The sequence below is a fragment of the Glycine max genome, chromosome 8 (assembly GCF_000004515.6).
Source record: "Glycine max cultivar Williams 82 chromosome 8, Glycine_max_v4.0, whole genome shotgun sequence".
Taxonomy (NCBI): domain Eukaryota; kingdom Viridiplantae; phylum Streptophyta; class Magnoliopsida; order Fabales; family Fabaceae; genus Glycine; species Glycine max.
In genome coordinates this window covers 46531103-46550698 of record NC_038244.2, presented here as the reverse complement: position 1 = coordinate 46550698, position 19596 = coordinate 46531103, and the positions used below count along the sequence as shown (strand labels likewise).

The 19596-nt window shown below is 34.9% G+C and overlaps 2 protein-coding genes and 1 long non-coding RNA gene across 7 annotated transcripts; 2 read left to right on the top strand and 1 right to left on the bottom strand.

The window, feature by feature from the left end:
* Positions 1-1140: 1140 nt before the first annotated feature.
* Positions 1141-5808, top strand: LOC100500246 (uncharacterized). 2 transcript variants are annotated; one of them, NM_001400394.1, is made up of 7 exons: positions 1141-1173; positions 1315-1503; positions 1581-1634; positions 1855-1935; positions 4166-4235; positions 4351-4439; positions 5446-5802. In NM_001400394.1, the coding sequence occupies exons 2-7, from the start codon at positions 1324-1326 to the stop codon at positions 5578-5580; spliced, it is 609 nt and encodes a 202-aa protein (NP_001387323.1). In that variant the 5' UTR covers positions 1141-1173; positions 1315-1323; the 3' UTR covers positions 5581-5802. The 2 variants fall into 2 exon arrangements, with proteins under 2 accessions (NP_001387323.1, NP_001235285.1); NM_001248356.2 differs by lacking the exon at positions 1141-1173 and having other exon boundaries at positions 1191-1503; positions 5446-5808.
* A 352-nt stretch (positions 5809-6160) lies between these two features.
* On the bottom strand, positions 6161-7139 carry LOC102666020 (uncharacterized). The gene is made up of 2 exons (XR_415772.4): positions 6998-7139; positions 6161-6818 (listed from the first exon to the last, which is right to left on the bottom strand). It is a non-coding gene; the product is annotated as an uncharacterized lncRNA (long non-coding RNA).
* LOC100799467 (chloroplast envelope membrane protein) lies at positions 6817-18480 on the top strand. Of its 4 annotated transcripts, XM_006586212.4 has the most exons (8): positions 6817-8299; positions 8445-8530; positions 11245-11418; positions 11943-12057; positions 14314-14411; positions 16681-16816; positions 17117-17190; positions 18182-18480. In XM_006586212.4, the coding sequence occupies exons 1-7, from the start codon at positions 7676-7678 to the stop codon at positions 17183-17185; spliced, it is 1302 nt and encodes a 433-aa protein (XP_006586275.1). In that variant the 5' UTR covers positions 6817-7675; the 3' UTR covers positions 17186-17190; positions 18182-18480. The 4 variants fall into 4 exon arrangements, 3 of the variants coding, with proteins under 3 accessions (XP_006586275.1, XP_003532317.1, XP_014635007.1); XR_005892457.1 differs by lacking the exon at positions 18182-18480 and having other exon boundaries at positions 16716-16816; positions 17117-17250; XM_003532269.5 differs by lacking the exon at positions 18182-18480 and having other exon boundaries at positions 17117-17312.
* Positions 18481-19596: the final 1116 nt, after the last annotated feature.

The following is a 19596-nucleotide window of genomic DNA, read 5'->3' as shown; positions in this document are numbered from 1 at the left end:
TATTATTCAGAGAAAAAAATAATTATATATATATATATATATAATTATTAATAATTAAAATTATGCACAAATTTCATTGAATAATTTTACTCTTAAATTATTTTTTTCTTCTAACTTATATTAACTTCTTATTACTTTTATGTTATTAATTTTTTTATTAATTATATTTAACTTTTATTTTATTTTATTATTTAAAAAATTTAGAGAGCAAAATATAAACCAGACCTACTATCATGGGTTTCTACCACATGGTCCAAAACATAATAAGCCTCTTGCTATTTACACTCATTAATGCTAAGTACACCACCATACCTACCTCCTCACTTCCCGTTATACATTATCTTTCTAGAGATGCACACCCCTTTTCTTTTCAAAAAAATATCTTTAGAACTATAATTTATAGTTTCGGATATATACTTTCAAAATAGATATATTTCTTTAATAAAATATCACTTAAAAATTAAGATCATTAATGAGAAATAAAAAAAATATTGACAAGATAAAAGATTATCTTATACCCATATTTGTTAGTTTTATTTTTATTCTATTATTGAAATTCTTTAAATCATATCTAGAATCTTATTTTTATGTTATATTTATTGTTCTTTAAATCCTAATTTTGAACCATTTTTATTATATATTCATTATATAATACTATGTTTTCATCAATAGCATACATTATTTTTGCGTTTTTCTTCATGTGGCGCTATGTTTCAAGGTATGTTCATGACTAATTTCATCTATTATACACCTTAATTCTAAAATAAAGCTTTTGATGGTGATTTTTTTTCATTAAGCGTGTTTATTCATTTTTCTAATCTAAGTCTATATTAATGATTCAGGCCTCAACCATTTCAACGACTCTAAAGTAATTTGATTGAGATATGATTTTTTATTATCGGAAAGAAAAAAGATGGATCTTAATAATTTTGAGGATAATTTAAAAAAAATTAATATAAATTGCTAATAAATTTAATACTACCAATTAAATTATTATTTTTTGGTTAAAAGTATGAATTAATTAAAAGAATATTAGGTTTAGGTAACAAGCCAGTAAAAAGTTAACTTGTAGAGTAATGGTATGCTACTAAAATGCTTTTGGATACACACTACTATAGTTGACTTTGCCATTCTTTCTTTGCGGAAGAGCTATTATTAATTGGATCCTGCTTTGTGAGTTGAAGGGCTTTGCTTTTGTTTCTTCTATTCCACTGCGGCTACTGACGAATCTCTTATCTTCTTCTGCTTCCTAAATGTGAGTTCATTCATTTGATGTTGCAACTTAAAGTTTTGTTTTGTTTGAAATTGAAATAGTGAAGTAAAATGGAGTCTGGAGCTGGAGGCCTAGTGTCGTCGTCTGAGAAAGAAGGAGCCTCGTATACCTATTGGGTTAGGAAAATAACGGAAGATGCAGCGCCTTTGCCTCTGCCTCGTAAGCTCAACCCAGAAGATCTTCCCCCTTCCCAATCTCAATCTTCCACGCTTGCTTCAGCTTGGAATCGCGTATGTATGACCACCTAAAGGGCTGTTGTTTTTTCTTGTATCAATCAATGAATTTGAGTTCTGCAAAATTAATGTAGGCTGGGACATGGGAGGAGAAAAGTCTAAGCAATTGGGCAACTCCAAGAATTAAGGTTTGCATCTCATATCCATTTTGTCTTTTTTTCCCTTTATGCTATGTATATGTTGTAAATCTTGTATGTGATTGTGTTCAAGTTCAACTATCTTAGAAACTGTTTGATTTCATCTTGCAATCTTACATAAAGTGTCATGAACTTGTTGCAGCTAATCATATTTAATAATTTGTTTGTTTCTTTAAGCTCTGGTTGGTTATTCTTTGCATTTTTTTTTCAGGAGTTGCTTTTCTCATTAGGCTCCATTCAGTTCTCCTTTGGCAGGGCAGAAGTAGAAGATGTAACAAAATGCGTTGGCGATGTGAGTGTATTATATATTAATATGATTTACTTTTAACCGTGTCTATTCCTGTATTACAGGACATTCACATATAATACTTTGTGGGTCAGTTTGGTGGCCCCTTTGAAAATAAGAGTGAAAAATTATGGGATGAAATTTATATGAAAAAATTATCTTTGAAGTTTGCATCCCCAATTTTACAAGGATTCAAACAGACTCCAGAGATTCCAATTTAAGTCTTGGATTGGATGATTTAATTTTTTTAATAGAATTTTCTTATCCAATGATTGAATGTATGTTTATATTGCCATTCATCTATTTGTTAACTTTTTTAATGCTAATGATGTGCTTCAAATTGGTGGAGTCTAGAGAATCAGGTTTTTTTCAGCTAAATTTTTTCAAGGTACTCGTCAGGTTCAGATTTATAGGAAAATGTTGTAAGTCTCACATTGGTTGTATTTGTAATTATATTTTAATTATTTTGTTACTCGTGTAGATTATGAGTTACCGAAGCTTTAGCTTTAGTTTAGGGACATAATTATTTAGTTTTGTATATTGTAATGTTGTGCACCGTTTCTATTATTCTGAAATAGTATCAAAGCTCTAGATCTGGGAGACTTTGCTTCTGCAAATCACTGTTGCACAGCTGCATTCTTTGCTATTTTTTTTTTCCTTTTCCTTTTTTGCACTTTCATATTGCTCAATTCTCTTTGTGGATATCAAGATCACCACTGCTTTTATGATTGGAGACCTCACTAAGCAAACCACCATCCAATGTTAGACCAACCACTAGCAACCTATCTCTGGCAACCTGCTTATGCATTGGTGAACCCCTGTATGTATCAGTCACACCCCTCTTCTGACTGCCTGAGGTAGTGTGTCTGACCACTATTCATCCCACTGCCAATCCCATTTGTCTCATCTCTGACTCCTCTACCAGTTTCTGTCCTCAGACTCACCTTGTACAATTGGTACCAACGACCAACCTGCTAGCCATCCTTCTAAACAATAACCATTTTACTATCTGACTCGGTCTCGACCACCTTGTCTAATACAACCAACCATGACTCAACCACCACTGAATGTACCTTGCTGGAAATGAGACTTTTACATATTGGGAATTGCTGTGTTAAAGTTTAGGATTCATGAATGTTCAGATTCGTGCATAGTACGCATCTTGTATACTTAGGGAATTGCATTTTTATTTACTCTTCTTAAATGTAATTAAAATCTGAAATATATATAAATACATGGCTAATTTGATCTCTCTATTCAATTTAGTCTCTTTATTTTTAAAAAGTTTAATTAGGTCCCATAATTTTCAAAACTGATGCAATGTTATCCTTTCCGTTAGCACTATAACGGAAGTGTCCTACATGACAACTAGCACACAGCAACATCATTTCCCACAATTGGACGGAAAAGGAAATGTTGCAGCTGTTTTGAAAATTGTGGGATGAAATTGAACTATTTAATAATAGAGGAACCAAATTGAATCAGTTAAATAAATAAAAGAACAATTTAGTAATTTAGCAGCTTTTAGCCCTGATGAAGGATTAATAATGCTTTGTTATTGTTTAATGTAAGCACTAAAAACAAATAGAATTTAAATGGGGGCTAAAACTTAAGAAACATCAGATTTCAAAGACCAAAATTATATTTAAACTTTTATTTTTAATGTGTTCTTCCTTTCTATTTACCAAACTTGTATATATATTATATATATAGAGAGAGAGGAGGGATCAAATACACTAAGAGTAACTCATTTTTAGAATTATTCCTCATCTTCACCATTAATTTTTTTGAAATCTAATGGTTGTAATAAGTCACTAATCTTATTTGTTATCTTTCACCTATCTTGCTTTGTAGTGATATAACTTATACCCTACTTTATCTATAAATACTTTTTTGGTTGTTTTAAAAAAATAATAATCTTATTTGTTAGATTTCAAGAAAATGAATGATAAGAAATAACTCTAAGAAAATTATTTTCGGTGTAAGTTGATCCCTCCTCATATATATATATATATATATATATATATATATATATATATGTATGTATATAAACTTCTCCCATACCAATTTTTAATGCTTTGTGCTCTCCCTATCATTGGTGAGTTACATACTTGTTACATGCTATTCACTTGAGTTTATATTCCAAAGAAGAATCAAAAGGAAAGGAAAACTTTGAATATCGTTGCCCAAAATAGTTATATATATTACTGATATTTCTTGATTGTACATTTCTTAGGCATTCATGGTGATAGTTCGGAACAAGAAACGTGTTGGTTATACATATGAGTTGACCTTAAAAGTCAAAGGTGAGGTACTATCAACCATTCTTTTTAAGGATTTCAATCTAGCTGTTCTTTATTCTTCTTTATGCATTTCAATCTAATTACTTTATAAGTCATGCTGATTTGCGAAGGGATGTAGGGGAATGGATCATACAAGGAGAGAAGAAGTTTATTGGGGGTCATATAGATGTCCCAGAGTTCTCATTTGGTGAACTAGATGACTTGCAGGTACCTCTTAATGTTGATTTTGATTTAAACACTTTTGAGTTACTAGAAAATTGAGAAGGGTCATATGCTGTTTGGAATAGTGCATGGTCAGAAGAGTTGATTTTGATTATCCACTATTGAGGAAGTAGAGACAATGCTATAAAGACGTGTAGGAATTTGACGCACACACCCTTAACTCTCCTTCGCTGTATTAGTAAAATAATGTGAATATGTACCCACTTCCACTAGTTTTTGTTAGATTTTATCTTAAAATTAATTGACTTTAAGTAAAGTTGTCCAACATATATATAAGCTGTATCCCAAAACAAGCTAACCTACTGGAATAGGCAATTTACCAAGATGAGTTATAGACTTTGATACCATATTAGATTTACTCTTAAAATCAATTGATGTTAAGTAAAGTTGACCAACAAATATCCCAAGAATTGAGGCAAGTGATTTGTTACCTTCCAACAGTTTTGTGGGAAGCTCCAGAATCGACCAATACCACAACCTTCCTGCCTGCTATGGATCTTTAAACCTTAAATGATTGCAATGTTGCCTGCTCTCTGTAAATGTAGAATATCTGCTGCCACTTGTCATTGGGTTTGGGGGTGTTGGTTCCTTGATCCTGGGAATGGATTCTGTCTTGGTTGCATTGCTCCTCACTAGAAAAGTGGTGAGCATCTATAAAAGGCACTTTTGCCCAAGTTAGTGGATGTCCAAAGTGGAAGGAATACCCTATCTATCTACTATCTAGTGTGTGTATGTGCTGCCTCTGCTTACGAGTGTCCTCTCTTTGTACGGCTACGTGGGTGAGAGCGCACTCATTTTCTTAGTAACAACTGTTAATACCCCATATAACTAGTTTTGGCATTATAGGCTTAGGCATGATAATGCGGGTGCTTCTAAGAAGTGAGAGACCTATAACCTATTGGTTTGCACGTATAAACCCCACTGCTTCGATTAAATGATTAGTTATTTGCTTATATGATCTGTTTCCTTCTTCCGGCAAAATTTTCAACAGGTGGAAGTGAGACTGAGTGAAGCAAGGGATATCTTGCATCAAGACAAGACACAGATGCGCAACGACTTGAAGCTATTTTTACAGCCTGTTCGGGAAAAGTTGCTGCAATTCGAACAGGAACTCAGAGATAGATAGATAGATAGAAAGAGGAAGTATTCGTATCTGTGACAAAAGCCATGCAGTTTTTGTAATTTTAGTCGCTACTTGTATTTCTAGTACAATCTCTTCCCGAAATAAAGTTGTGTTAATGTCTGGATCTAACCTACAATTATGGAAGTTCTCTCGGGTAAATTCGAACATGAGGCCTAAGCATTTCAATTATCATACATTAAATTAAATATATGGCGTGGTTTTGCTCTTGAATCTCTATTCACTGAAACTGTTTCCTCTGCTTTCCGCGTCCCCTGAGATCAATTTTGAATGATATAGAGTTGATAAGACACGTATCACTTTTCCAGTTGAATTTTTTTTCATGATTAAATATTTGAAACGTTGTTAATCTTATTTCACTTTATTTTTCATGTGTCGTGCTGACTTGTAAATGTAATTGGAATTCTAGTATGTAAATCTCACTTAAAAAGCAAGTTTCAGTTCCTTGAGGAAAATTAACCATTAGATATTTCACATTGGTTATACCATTATTTTAAGGTTTCTATTAGTAGTACTATTTCACCTAAATAACATGGTAGACAATCCATTCTCATAACGTGGGACATTTAAGTATAACAAACTTTCGTTTGAACTTTATTTTTGCCAGATCTCTATCATGACAAATTCTATCTTGCAAAAATTAAACTTTTTCTTAATCGAAGGCTTAACATTTTTTCAGTTTTTTCTTTTTTCGTTTTATTTTTTACCTCCTTTTCCCACTTTGTCCCCATGACACCATCTCCCACACCCACCAGAAGCAACCACACCGTGTTGTTGCCGTCAATGCGTCGACCACCGAGAGCCAACTTCCGCCGACGCCGTAACGACACTGAAACCGCCGTCTACGACGATCCCTCTCTTTTCAAATCTTGAAACCACAAACACATTTCTCAAATCAGGAAAAAAAGTCACCTTTCTCTAGCGCGCACATCACCGCCACCAACCACCACGAACCACGTCGGCACAGAATTCCGAATCCACCACTCCATAACGGCGCGACACTCAGACCCAAACCAAATGCCCTCACCAAAAAATCGTGCTGCCAGCGTCAGCACCGCGCAACCAGCGCCACCGTCGCGCGCGACATCATCTCCCCTAACCTTCGTCTTCTATAGCAAAACACCATAACCACCCATCAACGTCCAAGCAAAAGTCCGTAACATACCTACCAGAAACCACCATCCACCATTAGAAAGCGTTGTAACTACCAAACACCAACAGATCTGCAGAAAAAAAAACACAAACACAAACACAAACAAAAACAGACATTAGTTCTCCGTTCAGATTTGCGAAGTAGCCGTCAAAACCAAGGAATTCATTCAGATCTGTTTCAATCGAACCCAATAATGGTGTTGCGAAACAGATTTGACTGGATTCCAGTGTTCCAACGAAGGTACTCAACCGATGAAGGTCGACGGTGGTTGCAAAGGACTGACGGAGGGGCAGTGGTGGCGCGGGTTTGACGGAGGTGCGGTGGTCGCAAAGGATTGGCGAAGGTGCAACGGTGACACGGTTTTGAAAGAGGTGCGGTGGTGACGCGGATTTGACAGAGGTGGCGATGGTTGCAAAGGATTAACGGAGGTGTGGCGGTGGCGCAGGTTTGATAGAGGTGCGGTAGGGTTGAGAAAAGATAGGCGCAGATTTGCATCAGAGAGGGAGGGTTAGTTTTGGAAAGAAGGAGCAAAAAAGAGAAAATAAGATAGTATACGCGCGCAAGTTTGGATGGCTATGGTACACTCTAGGCTAATCTGACCTGTACCGTCCGTAAGATGTGCCATTAAAATGAATGAAAGGATAGGATTCTCGGATGGACCATAAATTGAATAATGATAATAAGGAGTAATGTCTAAACAGTAGATTTTTTTTATACATAGTATGATGATATGTGAATAATAGAGAATTGAAGAGAGAGAACAAGAACGTGGCGGAACAATAGCCATGCCCAAGAATGTGCTGGGTAATGCTCTTTCTTGTACGGACGTATAAGAGAGGCAAAAAGGCGTGACGTGAGGAATTGAACTGTGCAGAAGCAGAATGTGCATTCACTTGTTGGGGAACTGAAAAATGTGGGCATATATTCATGATCTTGATGAGCTCTTCAATTGTTTTATGCGACAAGAACTTAATCCTCTTTAATCAGAAACTGCTTTTGAAGTCTTTCGTCTCGCATGGTTCATCATCCAACTTTGTGATTCAGTTTGGCAGCAAAACGAGGCGTCTTAATGGGTTCATTTCAAAAGCGGAAAAGCATTCAAGGAAAAGCAGTTGGTGGCAGAATTTTTTTTTCAATGATGATGGGAATTGGCTTGGTTTGAGGGACGATGATATGGCAGAGGCTGAGGCTGAGGCTGAAGGCGAGGGTGAGAGGACACAAGAGTTATCCGAGGGCGACAAGTTTGAGGCATGGAAGCGGAGAGCTGAAGCAATTGTGGAGTTGAGGGAAGCCCAAGAAGATAGGAGGAACCAAGACTATAGAAAATGGGAAGACTGGCTTTTGGATGGGGATGGGGATGGGAATGGTAAGGATAACACTTCTTCTTGGGAGCAAGGGATGAAGGATTATAGGGAAAATGTGCGAGCTGATTCCGGTGATGTTCCCGTCGAAAAGGGGTTCGTAGAGTCCGCTAGGTATTTGATTTTTGGAAGGGAAGATGATGACATGCTTTATGAAGACCGTGTTTTCCAGTATGCCTCATCAAATTCGGTTAGTGCTTTTGTTTCTTTTCATCAATGCTTGTCATTTATGTAATCATTTGTCTTCTCAATCAAAACCCTCATTTAGCTGATGATAGCTTAGCATTTACTTAATATATTCTTTAATCAGTAACTCTATTCCATGTACCAAGCAGGCTAAATTTTTGGCCGTGTTGATTATTGTACCTTGGGCAATGGACTTTCTGGTTCATGACTATATACTTATGCCATTTTTAGACAGGTATTTATTGGTAATCAAGTCTCTCTGATTCAAATCTTATATTTTTGTTCTGAACATATGAAATGTTTTTCTATTGGCAAAATTTTATTCTGTTTTGCTAAATTGCTTCAAGATTTGTCCACAAGCAGACTACAGATACGCCTGAGTTTGTGCTTCTCTCTGCAAGCTGTTTGTAGGAGTGTGATGTATTAGGAGGACAAGGCGAATGAAAGTGGATATATTTGATTGGAATGTCTTGCCTATTATTTAAAACTATGGTGGGCTAGGCCAATGTTTTAGTACATGGAATGAGGCCGAGTACTGTAGTGGTGAGATCAATCTGAGATGTAATAAGGTTGCCCATGACCATGCTAAGGAAACTCAGACTGCCAAGGACTATCATTTGTCTCTGAATCAGCTACCAAGTAGGAACCTATAAATACAGTCTGAGAAAAGAAGAGGCCAAGATATTATGTATAGCTAATCTCATAATTCAGTGCCAAAAAATATAGCATCAACAGAAATTAGTGGTTTGCCAGAATATAATTAATTCTTTTTAAGTATTGTGCGGTTGAATGAAAAACCATTCTGACTAGCAGAGTAGCATGTGATGTAGTATTGGTCCTACCATTATTTGTTCTCAAATAGTCAAATGTATTTGTGTTAAAGATCAATTTTCCCAATAGCCCCAGTTATAATCTGATAGGTGCCCTTTATGTGATGTAGAGGAGGAAACAGTTGGCCATATTATGTTTTCTTGTTCAACAACTAGGAGCCTTTGGTGGGAGGTTCTAAATTGGGTTAGTAGAGTGGGCCCTTTCCCCACTGACCCTATAAATCATTTTATTCAATTTTCTCACTGGAACAGCAAGAGACATATAGTCAAGAGATGGGAAGTACTTTGGATAGCTCTATCCATGACTATCTGGAAACATAGGAATTCAGTGGTTTTCAATAACCAGATTTTCAGCCCCGAAAAAGTCATGGACGAAGCTCTGTTCCACACTTGGTCTTGGCTAAAATGCATGGACAAAGACTTTGATATGCATTTCAACCAGTGGTCTTCTAACTTGAAGGAGCAGCTGTCTTAGGGGGGTTATGTCTCTGTTGTTTTTGCTTTTGTGTCTATCTTTATGTTGGTTGGGCTAGGCAACTTGCCTTGTATATTTGTATCCTATTTCCAGTACACCTAGTACTGAGTTATATATAATAATATCTGATTTTTGCTGTGCAAAAAAAAATAAAAATAAGGTGGATGCTCAATAATAGTTTTATATCTATAGCATGATCATTTAGGCCTTGTTACTTTATTGACCAGACCGCAGCAATAAGCACTAATGCAGCCTTGATGGATTCTTGGGTGTGGGGAGCTGAACCAAGTGGGATCTTTTCTACAAACTCTGCTTATAATTGTATCAAAGCTGACCAGTTACCTCATCAGCCCATTAGTGGCTTTAGACAGCTATGGGAAATCAAAATCCCTCCTACAGCTTTATCTTTTGCTTGGAGATTACTCTGGGATAGGCTTCCTTCTAAGGAAAACCTAATTAGGAGGCAGATTGTCCTTCAAAATGACCTCTGCCCCTTCTGCCAAAGCCAAGTCGAATCTGCCTCCCACCTATTTTTCACTTGTCATAAAATTATGCCTTTGTGGTGGGAATTTAATTCCTGGGTCAGGGAAGATAGAGCTCTGCACAGCAACCCTATGGATAACTTTCTTCAGCACTGCTCCTTGGCTGGCTCGAGGAACTCCAATACAAGGAGGAAGGTCTGGTGGATAGCAGCTACAAAATCCATATGGAACCTCAGAAATGACATGATTTTTAATAATCAGCCTTTTGTCATTTCCAAATTGGTGGATAATGCAATCTTTCTCACTTGGTCATGGCTGAGGGGGTGGGAAAAGGACTTCAATGTTCCTTTTCACCAATGGTCCTCAACTATGTCTTTGTCTTTTACCTAGTCTGTGATTTGTACGGTTGGGCATTGTTATTCTTTGTTGGCTTGTTATTTGCTGGTTATGTTCTTGTGTTTTTGGAGATACTATATCCTTTGTTTCCTTGTAGTACTCCTGGTACTATTCTTATCATATATATAATATTATCTTTGGCCGTTCAAAAAAAAAAACAGTGCTACTAGGGTTACCATTAAGAGAGGGCACAGCTACTATAGATATACCTAAAGGAAACTAATTAGACAATTTCATTTCATGGTCCAAAACCTTACAAGGGTAGCCATTGAATAGGCTAGCTACAACGGCCCATAAATCTGTGCCAGACACTTGGCAAGATCAAGGCTTTTAGGGAAAGCAAAATAACAATATCAAAACATAGTTATCCAGAGTCAAAAGTGATTGGACACAGTCTTTGCTCCATATGGGCTTAGTGGTAGTGCGTCTGGGCCTGGTGAGAATGGGCACAGTAACAATTGCTCCGGGGTGGGGAGAAACCTTGCCCTTCACACTAGAGGCCTTTGGGCTTGAAATCTCTGCACAAGCCCGCTTTCCCTCGTGCTGAAGTTTAATTTAATTATGAAGAAGGGGGCCAAGGATCAAACTCATGACCACCTTGTGAGAGAGATTTGAAAGAAAACTATGATTTTCATCTTTTTTTTTCTTTGTTGTCTTTGTTATTGAGTAAAAGTTTTTCAGATTATTCATCTTTTACTTGTGTGTTAGTTTTAATTTCTTGAATTGAAAATTTCTTATAACAATTAAAACTTTTTGCTATTGATAGATATGTGAAGACTGTACCACTTGCAGCACAAATGCTTGATGTGAGAAGATATCAAAAACTTCAAATAATTGAGGAACTAAGAACTGAGAGGGGACGATTTGAACTTGAGGTTGAGATTGGTAAATCTCCACCTCTTTCTGATGATGAGGTTTGGTGGGAATTAAGGCATAGAGCGTAAGATCAACCCTTCTTTCTTTTGCCTGATCATCTTGAATGGTGCTCTTTCTTTTTCTCGTTTTGGTTACTATAGCTGCATTCATTATATGAAGCATTAAAAGAACATTGAATTCACTAGGAAAGTCCACAAATCAATCATGAGAAAGAGTGCACTGTAACTGCCTGTCATTTAATATGCCTCTCACTAATCTTATGAAATCTGCTCACGATTCTTTGCCTGAATTCTGCCTTATAAAGAGCTTGTGAACTGATGAAAGCTTTGAGCAAAAGGAAAATCAATCTTGTTGATTTGTCTTAGAATGTGGGTTTGGGGCCTAACTCAATCCAAAAGCTAGCTGATGGGGTGAGGGTTGCCCTCCGCTAATATGTTCTATCTTTGCCTTATTCTCTAGCCAATGTGGGACTTGGTTATTCCCTATAATTTGTTGTTATGCTATTTAGCAAGAGTCATTATTTTAAGATAACCTTTGATTGTTGTAAATTCATTCTCCTTTTTGCCTTTCTACTTGTTGCACCAACAGATTAGAGTTAAGAGAAGAGTGGAGACTGGAAAATCGCAGAGCATTTGCCAACATATGGTCAGATACAGTTTACGGGATCTCTTTGTTTATTCTTTTATACTTCAATAAGAGTAAAGTAAGTTTACCATTTTCTTTCTGTTATATGTTTTTATGCATTAACAGTTTTATTGGACTTGTTATCTATCATAATGTGAAACGTTGTTGTTTGTATGTTCACACATGTCTTATTTATAATCATTAGGGTATAACAGAATAAATCATAAATACATAAGAATAAGTCAAATCCCTAAAATTGCCGTAACCCCAACCCTAATTTCTAGTAATAGCTATTTACATGTTTAACTTGTGTTCAATATGCTATCTAACACCCTCTCAAGCTGGAAGCCTGGAACATATGTCATATGAGTCAAACTTGCTGCAAATGAAGTCACGAGAGCCTCAGAGGGACTTGGTGGTCATGTCAGGCAACTGGTCACTGTAGTTGAAAAAATCAGTTGTGATTTCCCCTAAAAGCAACATATCTCTTACAAAGTGATGATTTATATGTGTTTGGTTTGTTCATGGACGGATTTGATGCAATGTGGATTCAAGTACATGGGGAGGACGATGACAGATAGTTAGATGAGGATGGCTATGAGGATGATCACAGGGAACCTTCAATTTTAGATAATTTATCTTGATTTTGAGCTTGAGGACATGCTGAAAGTTGAGGCAGGGAATGATGATGTGGACCACGAATTACCACATCGCTTTATTTAAATCTTGAATTAATTCAGTTTTTTGTGTTTCTTAATATTTCCTTATCTTAATAAGATATGAATATCATAAATCCCTGTTTTCATATTGTTAATATTAGTATTTTTTATTAGGATAATTGATAATTGTTATGGTTATATTAATTAGTGATCTCTTTATTTTTCATTTTATTAATTAGGATAATTGTTAGATATGATCCTACTAATAAGGGATCTATTTGTTTTTTATTTCATCAATTAGGGTAATTGCTAATTTTGATCCTATTAATTAGGGATATATCTGTAAGCCTTTTTAAAAGGAAAACCTGATTGGAACATTATCAATGAGAAATTATTTTTAGAAAAACTTGTGTTAGTTTAGGAGAAGCTTTGTCAAGGATGATTCTGCTTCTTGCTTTCTGTATAGGTTGCAAGGAGTCTTATGTGTCTAGGTACATGACTCAATCCCATGCGAAGATTCATTACACAGGTTGACAAGTATTTGAGATATGAGAATCACAAGGACTAGAAGAAGGGTTACGTTCAGTGATTACTTTCAGGTCGGGTGACTGGAGTGTTGTCTGGACTAGATTGAGTTTTTTCTCCTTTGGCATACCAATGCTGGTTCACTGGCCTTGGTTTTCACTGGTTTTGGTGCATATAGAAGGCACTGATTCTTGGGAACGAGGAGACAAAAAGAATCATGTGGAAAAGGATCAGTGAGAGAAGACTCAAACTTAGTTTCTAAATGGTTCTCCCCCTAAAGCTAAGAGCAAGGGAAAGACTCATTTTCCTGGAATGTGACATCCATAGAGATAAATTGACGACTCAAGGGTGATAACACTTGTTTGCACATACCTCCAATTTACTGTGATGTTGTTTATGAATGTCGATAAAGGCAACACATCCAAAGATTCCAAATTGTGTTTATACCATCTGATAAAATTGCACGAACAATTGTGGTACCTCCAATTTATTTTTCATCAAGAGCAACCAAGTTACTTGAGTACAATTATCGATAAATGAGAAAAACCATCTTGTGCCAGAAACATTAGAAACAGGTACTAGGCCCCAAACAATGGAATGAATAAGGTCAAATGGCTCAACACTTTTATTGTAGCTAGGAGAAAAGATTATTTGATGGTGTTTGTCTAACGCACAAATTTCACTATTAATAGGCCACACTATGCTTCTCTTAATGTGTGCTGTGTGTGATGATTGTTCAGAATTGGTTGCTAATTTATTCTTACATTACATTGCTCTTTTTATTTTTATTTTTAATCGAATACATTGTTCAGTCTTTTTGGTGAATTTGGAAGTGCCATAGACCTAATTTCAGTGACTAGCTTTAAAGGTTTGGTAGAAATGAGGATGCTAAGTATTTGTAGCAATGTGCAGTTTGAGCTACTATTTGGTGCAACTGGTTGGAACATAACACTCATATCTTTAAGGAGGATTCTTCAGCATAGCAGTTGATTCAGGCTATGTTTAGGCAGTTTCATTTTTAATACTTTCAATTCCTATTTTTTTAAAACATTGATTGTTGATATTTGCTAATATTTTATGTTGAGCTTTAATCTGAAATATACATACATATTAATTATGTTTTGATTTGTTTCTTTGCTCCTGTTGTGCAGGTAGCTTTGCTCAAATTTACAGGTTATAAAATTATCAATAACATTTCAGATACTGGGAAGGCTTTTCTAATTATACTGATCACAGATATATTCTTAGGGTAATTTTCCTTTGCAACTCATAATCGCCTTCCATTTTGTGAAACTTGGTTTCTAATGAATTATTGATTTGCTCATGGTATCACATGTACCATGTATTAATTAATGCATTCAAAAGAAGTATCATAGCATTAGAAAAGGTAGCTAAACTATCTACAAGAGAGAAAAACATTTTGTATGCATTAAGCCATTAAGAAATGGAATATTTTGTGTTAATAATGGTTTAGCTTTCTACTTGGCCAGAAGAGATAGGAGTTCATTAACATCCCACTGAGCTTGAAGTAATTATCATTTATCGGCATTGAAGACTTCTTTGAATCTGTCAAGTTTAAGCTGTAGAAAAGACACTTAGGAGAAGTGGGAATCTGTGTTTCAAATGCATTAATGTTCTTCTTTCCATATGTTGTGATTATATTCTAATTTGATGAGATATTATTTCCTTGTTTCCTAATTTTCTTATTTTTATTTAGTTTCCTTATTTCCTCGTGACCCTACAATGATCCTACCTTTCAGCAATCTTATCAGTGATCCATCACAGCAGCGTGTGATCTTACACATTGGGTGATGCTTTTAAAAACAGTGGTGCCAAACCATTCTGCCTCTCGTATTGTAAAACCATTAAAAAAAAACTCTATTCATAGTAGAAAATGAATCCATCATAAGGGTCTGTGATCTTACTTGAATAAAATTATCATTTAATCCCATGAGGAATCAAATTTTATAATCCTGATCCTTGTACCTTTTAACATTCCTCATTGCTTCACAAGTGCATCTTACAGGGCAAATACACTGAGGCATTGGCCTAAGATTTTCCAGCTCCTCCCATAATACCTTCAATCCCATGTAAAAATCAGTCACAGCCATAGATCCCTGCTTGATACAATACGACTTTGTTGTATTTCTGCTACTCGAATCAGATCCCCTTGAGAGAATTGCTCCCAGAGATCCTTCTAAACTTCAGCAACAACTTCCTCATAAATGATGCTTTGTGCTATGGATGGCACAACATGGTTCATGATCCAAGAGTGGATCAAATTATTACACCTTTCCCAGACATTGAAATTGGGATCAAACTCGTCTAGTGGTGGGTACAAATCGCAATCCATCATAGAACTTGAATTTGTTCTTAGAGATCAAAGCCTTCTTCATCAACTTTGCCCAGGCATGTTAATTATTACCATTGAGCGGAGGGCTCACCAATGCTACATTCAGATTTTCTGCAGGACAAATATAATAAGGGCTCGCTGGATTCGGGTACTTGAAGGGTTAGTGAAACTCGAATTGGAACTTGAAGTACAGGTGGTGAAGGGTTAGTGACACCCGAATTCCTCGACATGATTGAGTTGCACAGGAAATTTCTAAGTTAGACCTGGTTAGACATTTACTTTATCTCACTACAACCAGACCTGACATTTGTTTTGCCACACAATTGTCCCATTCTTATCATTTCTCAACATGTTGCATTACAAAGCAGCCCAAAAAATTCTTGAAGTATTTAAAAGGCAATTCTGGCAAAAGAATTCTATTCCCTCACACCTCTGTACTTCATATTCTTGGTTTAGTGATGCTGATTGGGCGGGTTTCCCAGACACAAGGCATTCAATAAGTGGTTATTGCTTCTTTTCTTGGGGACTCTCTGTTCAGCTGGAAATCAAAGCAAACTACTGTTGCCTCTTCCTCTGCAGAAGAAGAATAATGTGCCTTTGCCACAGGCTCTTGTGACCTTCAGTGGCTTAAGTTTCTACTTGATGATCTTCATGTTCACTGCACCAAACAAGCTGTTCTCTGCTGTGACAAAAACAGTACACAGCACATTGCCTCTATTTTGGTTTTTCACGAGCGAACAAAACATCTAGATATCGACTGCCATGTAGTATGGGAAAGGTGCACATTCAGACTCATAAAGCTGCTGCCTCTTGCCTCCAATGCAAGATTGCAGATTTTTTCACTAAAGGACTCTTGGCCAAGCTCTTCTATCACTTCCTTTTCATGCTGAGGATGGTTGATATATTTCAACCCTCAGCTTGAGGGAGGGTATTAGACAAGTATCTACAATTTGGGGACCATTACTGATGAAAGTTAGTTTTGTAACCCACTCACCCACACGTTTATTTTCAGCTCACTTTTTCTGTGTTTTGCATTTTATAGCTTTAGTCAGGTTATAAATACCATATGTGTATTCTGAACCCTTAAGAAAATTTGCATTGCTTTAGCCTTCAGTATAATATGCATGTTGTTGACTGCTTTTGTTGGACACTGGGATGCTTTCAGCTATCATTCTGAATCTGGTTGGCAAACTTTGCTAGAGATAATTGTTGAGCACTATGGACTTGAAGTTGATCAGTCTGCTATAACTATTTTTATCTGCCTGGTCCCAGTTGTCATTGATGCATGCGTGAAACTTTGGGTATGTTCTTTTCTTTAATGACTGCCAAATGCTACTGATTCCATGTCCATTTTCATTTCATGTACTTGTTTGTGTTAGAATTAGAAATACAAGGTCATCCGTTGGCCTCTACCTAAAATTGTCCTGCATTCAGATCTGCAACTGCCGCTTCTATGCAATAACCCTTATTGATTTAATTTATTTCGTTGAACAGTAACATTACTAGGAATCTGAATTTCTATTTTGTGGACAGCTATGGAAATTTGCCCTGTTTCAATTTGTAGTTATTAATAGGTATCACCTCTTGTTTTTGTGATACAGCTGTTTAAATTCCTCCCACGTTTATCCCCAAGCGTGACAAATATATTCCAAGAAATGAAACGTCACTAGTCTGGGTAAGTCAGTTTTCTTCAGCCATGCGGGTTTTGTCAACTGAAACAATTTTTAGTTTTTCACCCTAGCCTTGTAGTATTCTTGTATACATTTCTTTAAATTGCAATTCCAACATTTTGTGTAATAATGACTGTGCGATGAGTTCAGCTACTACTTCGAGGTTTCCTTACTTTTGTTAAAAATGGTGATAAGTACTCCCTCCGGTTTTTAATACTCCAATGCAAGATTGAGGATATTGTTTTTTTCCCCTTATATATGATATATGAAAACGGAGGGAGTATGTATTTTTTTATAAAAAAATCCATAATGCTAACTGGCTTTCCTTTCAATTATATGGTAGACAACAGCTCAAGGAGCTTCAATGTGGCGGGGCATTGGTTTTGGTCCCTATATCTTAAAATTGATGAATATAGTTTTCTAACTTTTGAAAACATGTGAATTTGGTCCCTTTTCTAATTTTGTGGCCGTAAAAAATTGCCACTAAATGTGAAAGATTAAACGTGAAGGACTAAATTTACATATTTTTAAAAGTTAAAAGACTAAATTTGTCAATTTTAAAGTACAAGGACCTAAATCAAGTCTAACTAAAAGTTCACAAACCAGAAACACATTTATTTTGTATGTTTTTTTTTATATTGTTAAATAACTAGATAAAATGAGTATTATGCACAATTAAGTAGTTATGACAACGGATTAGTTATGTTCTCTTTTTTCTGATGAATCAGAGGATCAATACCAAAAAGTAGTTATAAGTCCATATAACAAAAACCATGATAAAATTCACAAAAATATTTAAGAAGATAGGATATAAAGGAGTAGGAATAGGGAATTGTGGATTGATGGTTTTTATATTGGTTAACACTTAACCTCATAGAGCTATGTTCAGTTTTTAGATGTTTCCCAACATTTTATGCTAATTCATGCAAGATCTTTTCTTGAATCTTTTTTAGCACTCACCTTGGATATCTCACCAATGACTTAAAAACTATATAGGATGCCTCACCTACAGCATGTAGGATACTTCACCTTCAATATATCCTTCAAGATTATTCACTCTCATACAATCTTTCAAAGAAAATGTAATGTAATCACCTACAAGTGAAACTTGAGATTTTTTTTTTCAAAAATCTCAATAATATGTAATCTTATAATATTTTTTTCCCTTCACTTTTTTGTATTTCATATGAAGCCTATAAAGATACAAAATGACGAGGGCTTATTTTTCCAGTTATCTCTACAATTGATAATGTTGTAATCAACTATAATAAGCTAATAATGGATTATTTTGATCATTAGATTACTTGGTCATGGTTTAAGAACATCGTAATCAGTTACAAAGTCTTTGCAATATAAGTTACATGGAATGAGATAGTAGATTAAAACTTTGCTGGTTATGTACGTGCTTACAGTGCAATTAGGATTTGTCTCCTAAAATAAATGGAAAATGAGCTTACAAACAGTGCTAGACCTAATAAGTTAAAGTGAGAGTGTGCAAATGAACTTTAGTATTTTGAGAATAACATAAGTTATATATATGAGGAGGATTAAATTATTATTGTTACACCTTAAATAATTATTCCATCATTTAATAACTTAATATTATTTATCTAATTATTTAATTATATCTATATATTACTAAGATTATATATCAAATTTTTGTTAAAGTTGAATAACAATAAGATAATCAAATTATTCATATTTTAATATATTTTGAAAATTAAAGTTTATATTAAGTAGATTTTATTTTATATGAATGAGGTAATAAATGGTTTTAAATTAATATAAAATTTTGTATATATAATCTATGTGAAACAAATTTTTAATCCAATGATGTGATAATTTATTAAAATTATATTAGTATAATTTGATTTTCTCTTTTTATATATACTAGTTGGATGACTTGGGCAATGCAAGGATTGATAGGTTTATCAATTACTAAAGTTAATTTTTTTTTTCAAAATTTAACATAACTTAAAATGAGATGATTTTATAAAATGTGTAATTATAAAATTATTTGAATATATTCAAAATAATTATTACAAAATTTAAAATTATAAAAATAAGACTAAATGAGGTCTACTTTTACAATAGCAATATTTATGAGCAGTTGTTTTTATTGAAAAGAAATATAAAAAAGCCTAAACGAGGGTTACTTTTTATGATGATAGAAATGAAATCACATATTTTTAAATTATTAACATATAATTATTATTTTTTGTATTCTGTTAAGATAATATTTAACTAAAAATCAGAAATACAGCAAGCATATTAATATCAAGGTCAAAATCAACAATTAAAACCCGTCCCAAATTGTTTGAATAGCTAATAAAAAAAAACAAGTGAACGAAAAATTAAAATTCAATGCTTAGCTTTGCTATACATGGTAGAAAATTCACACAACATAAATT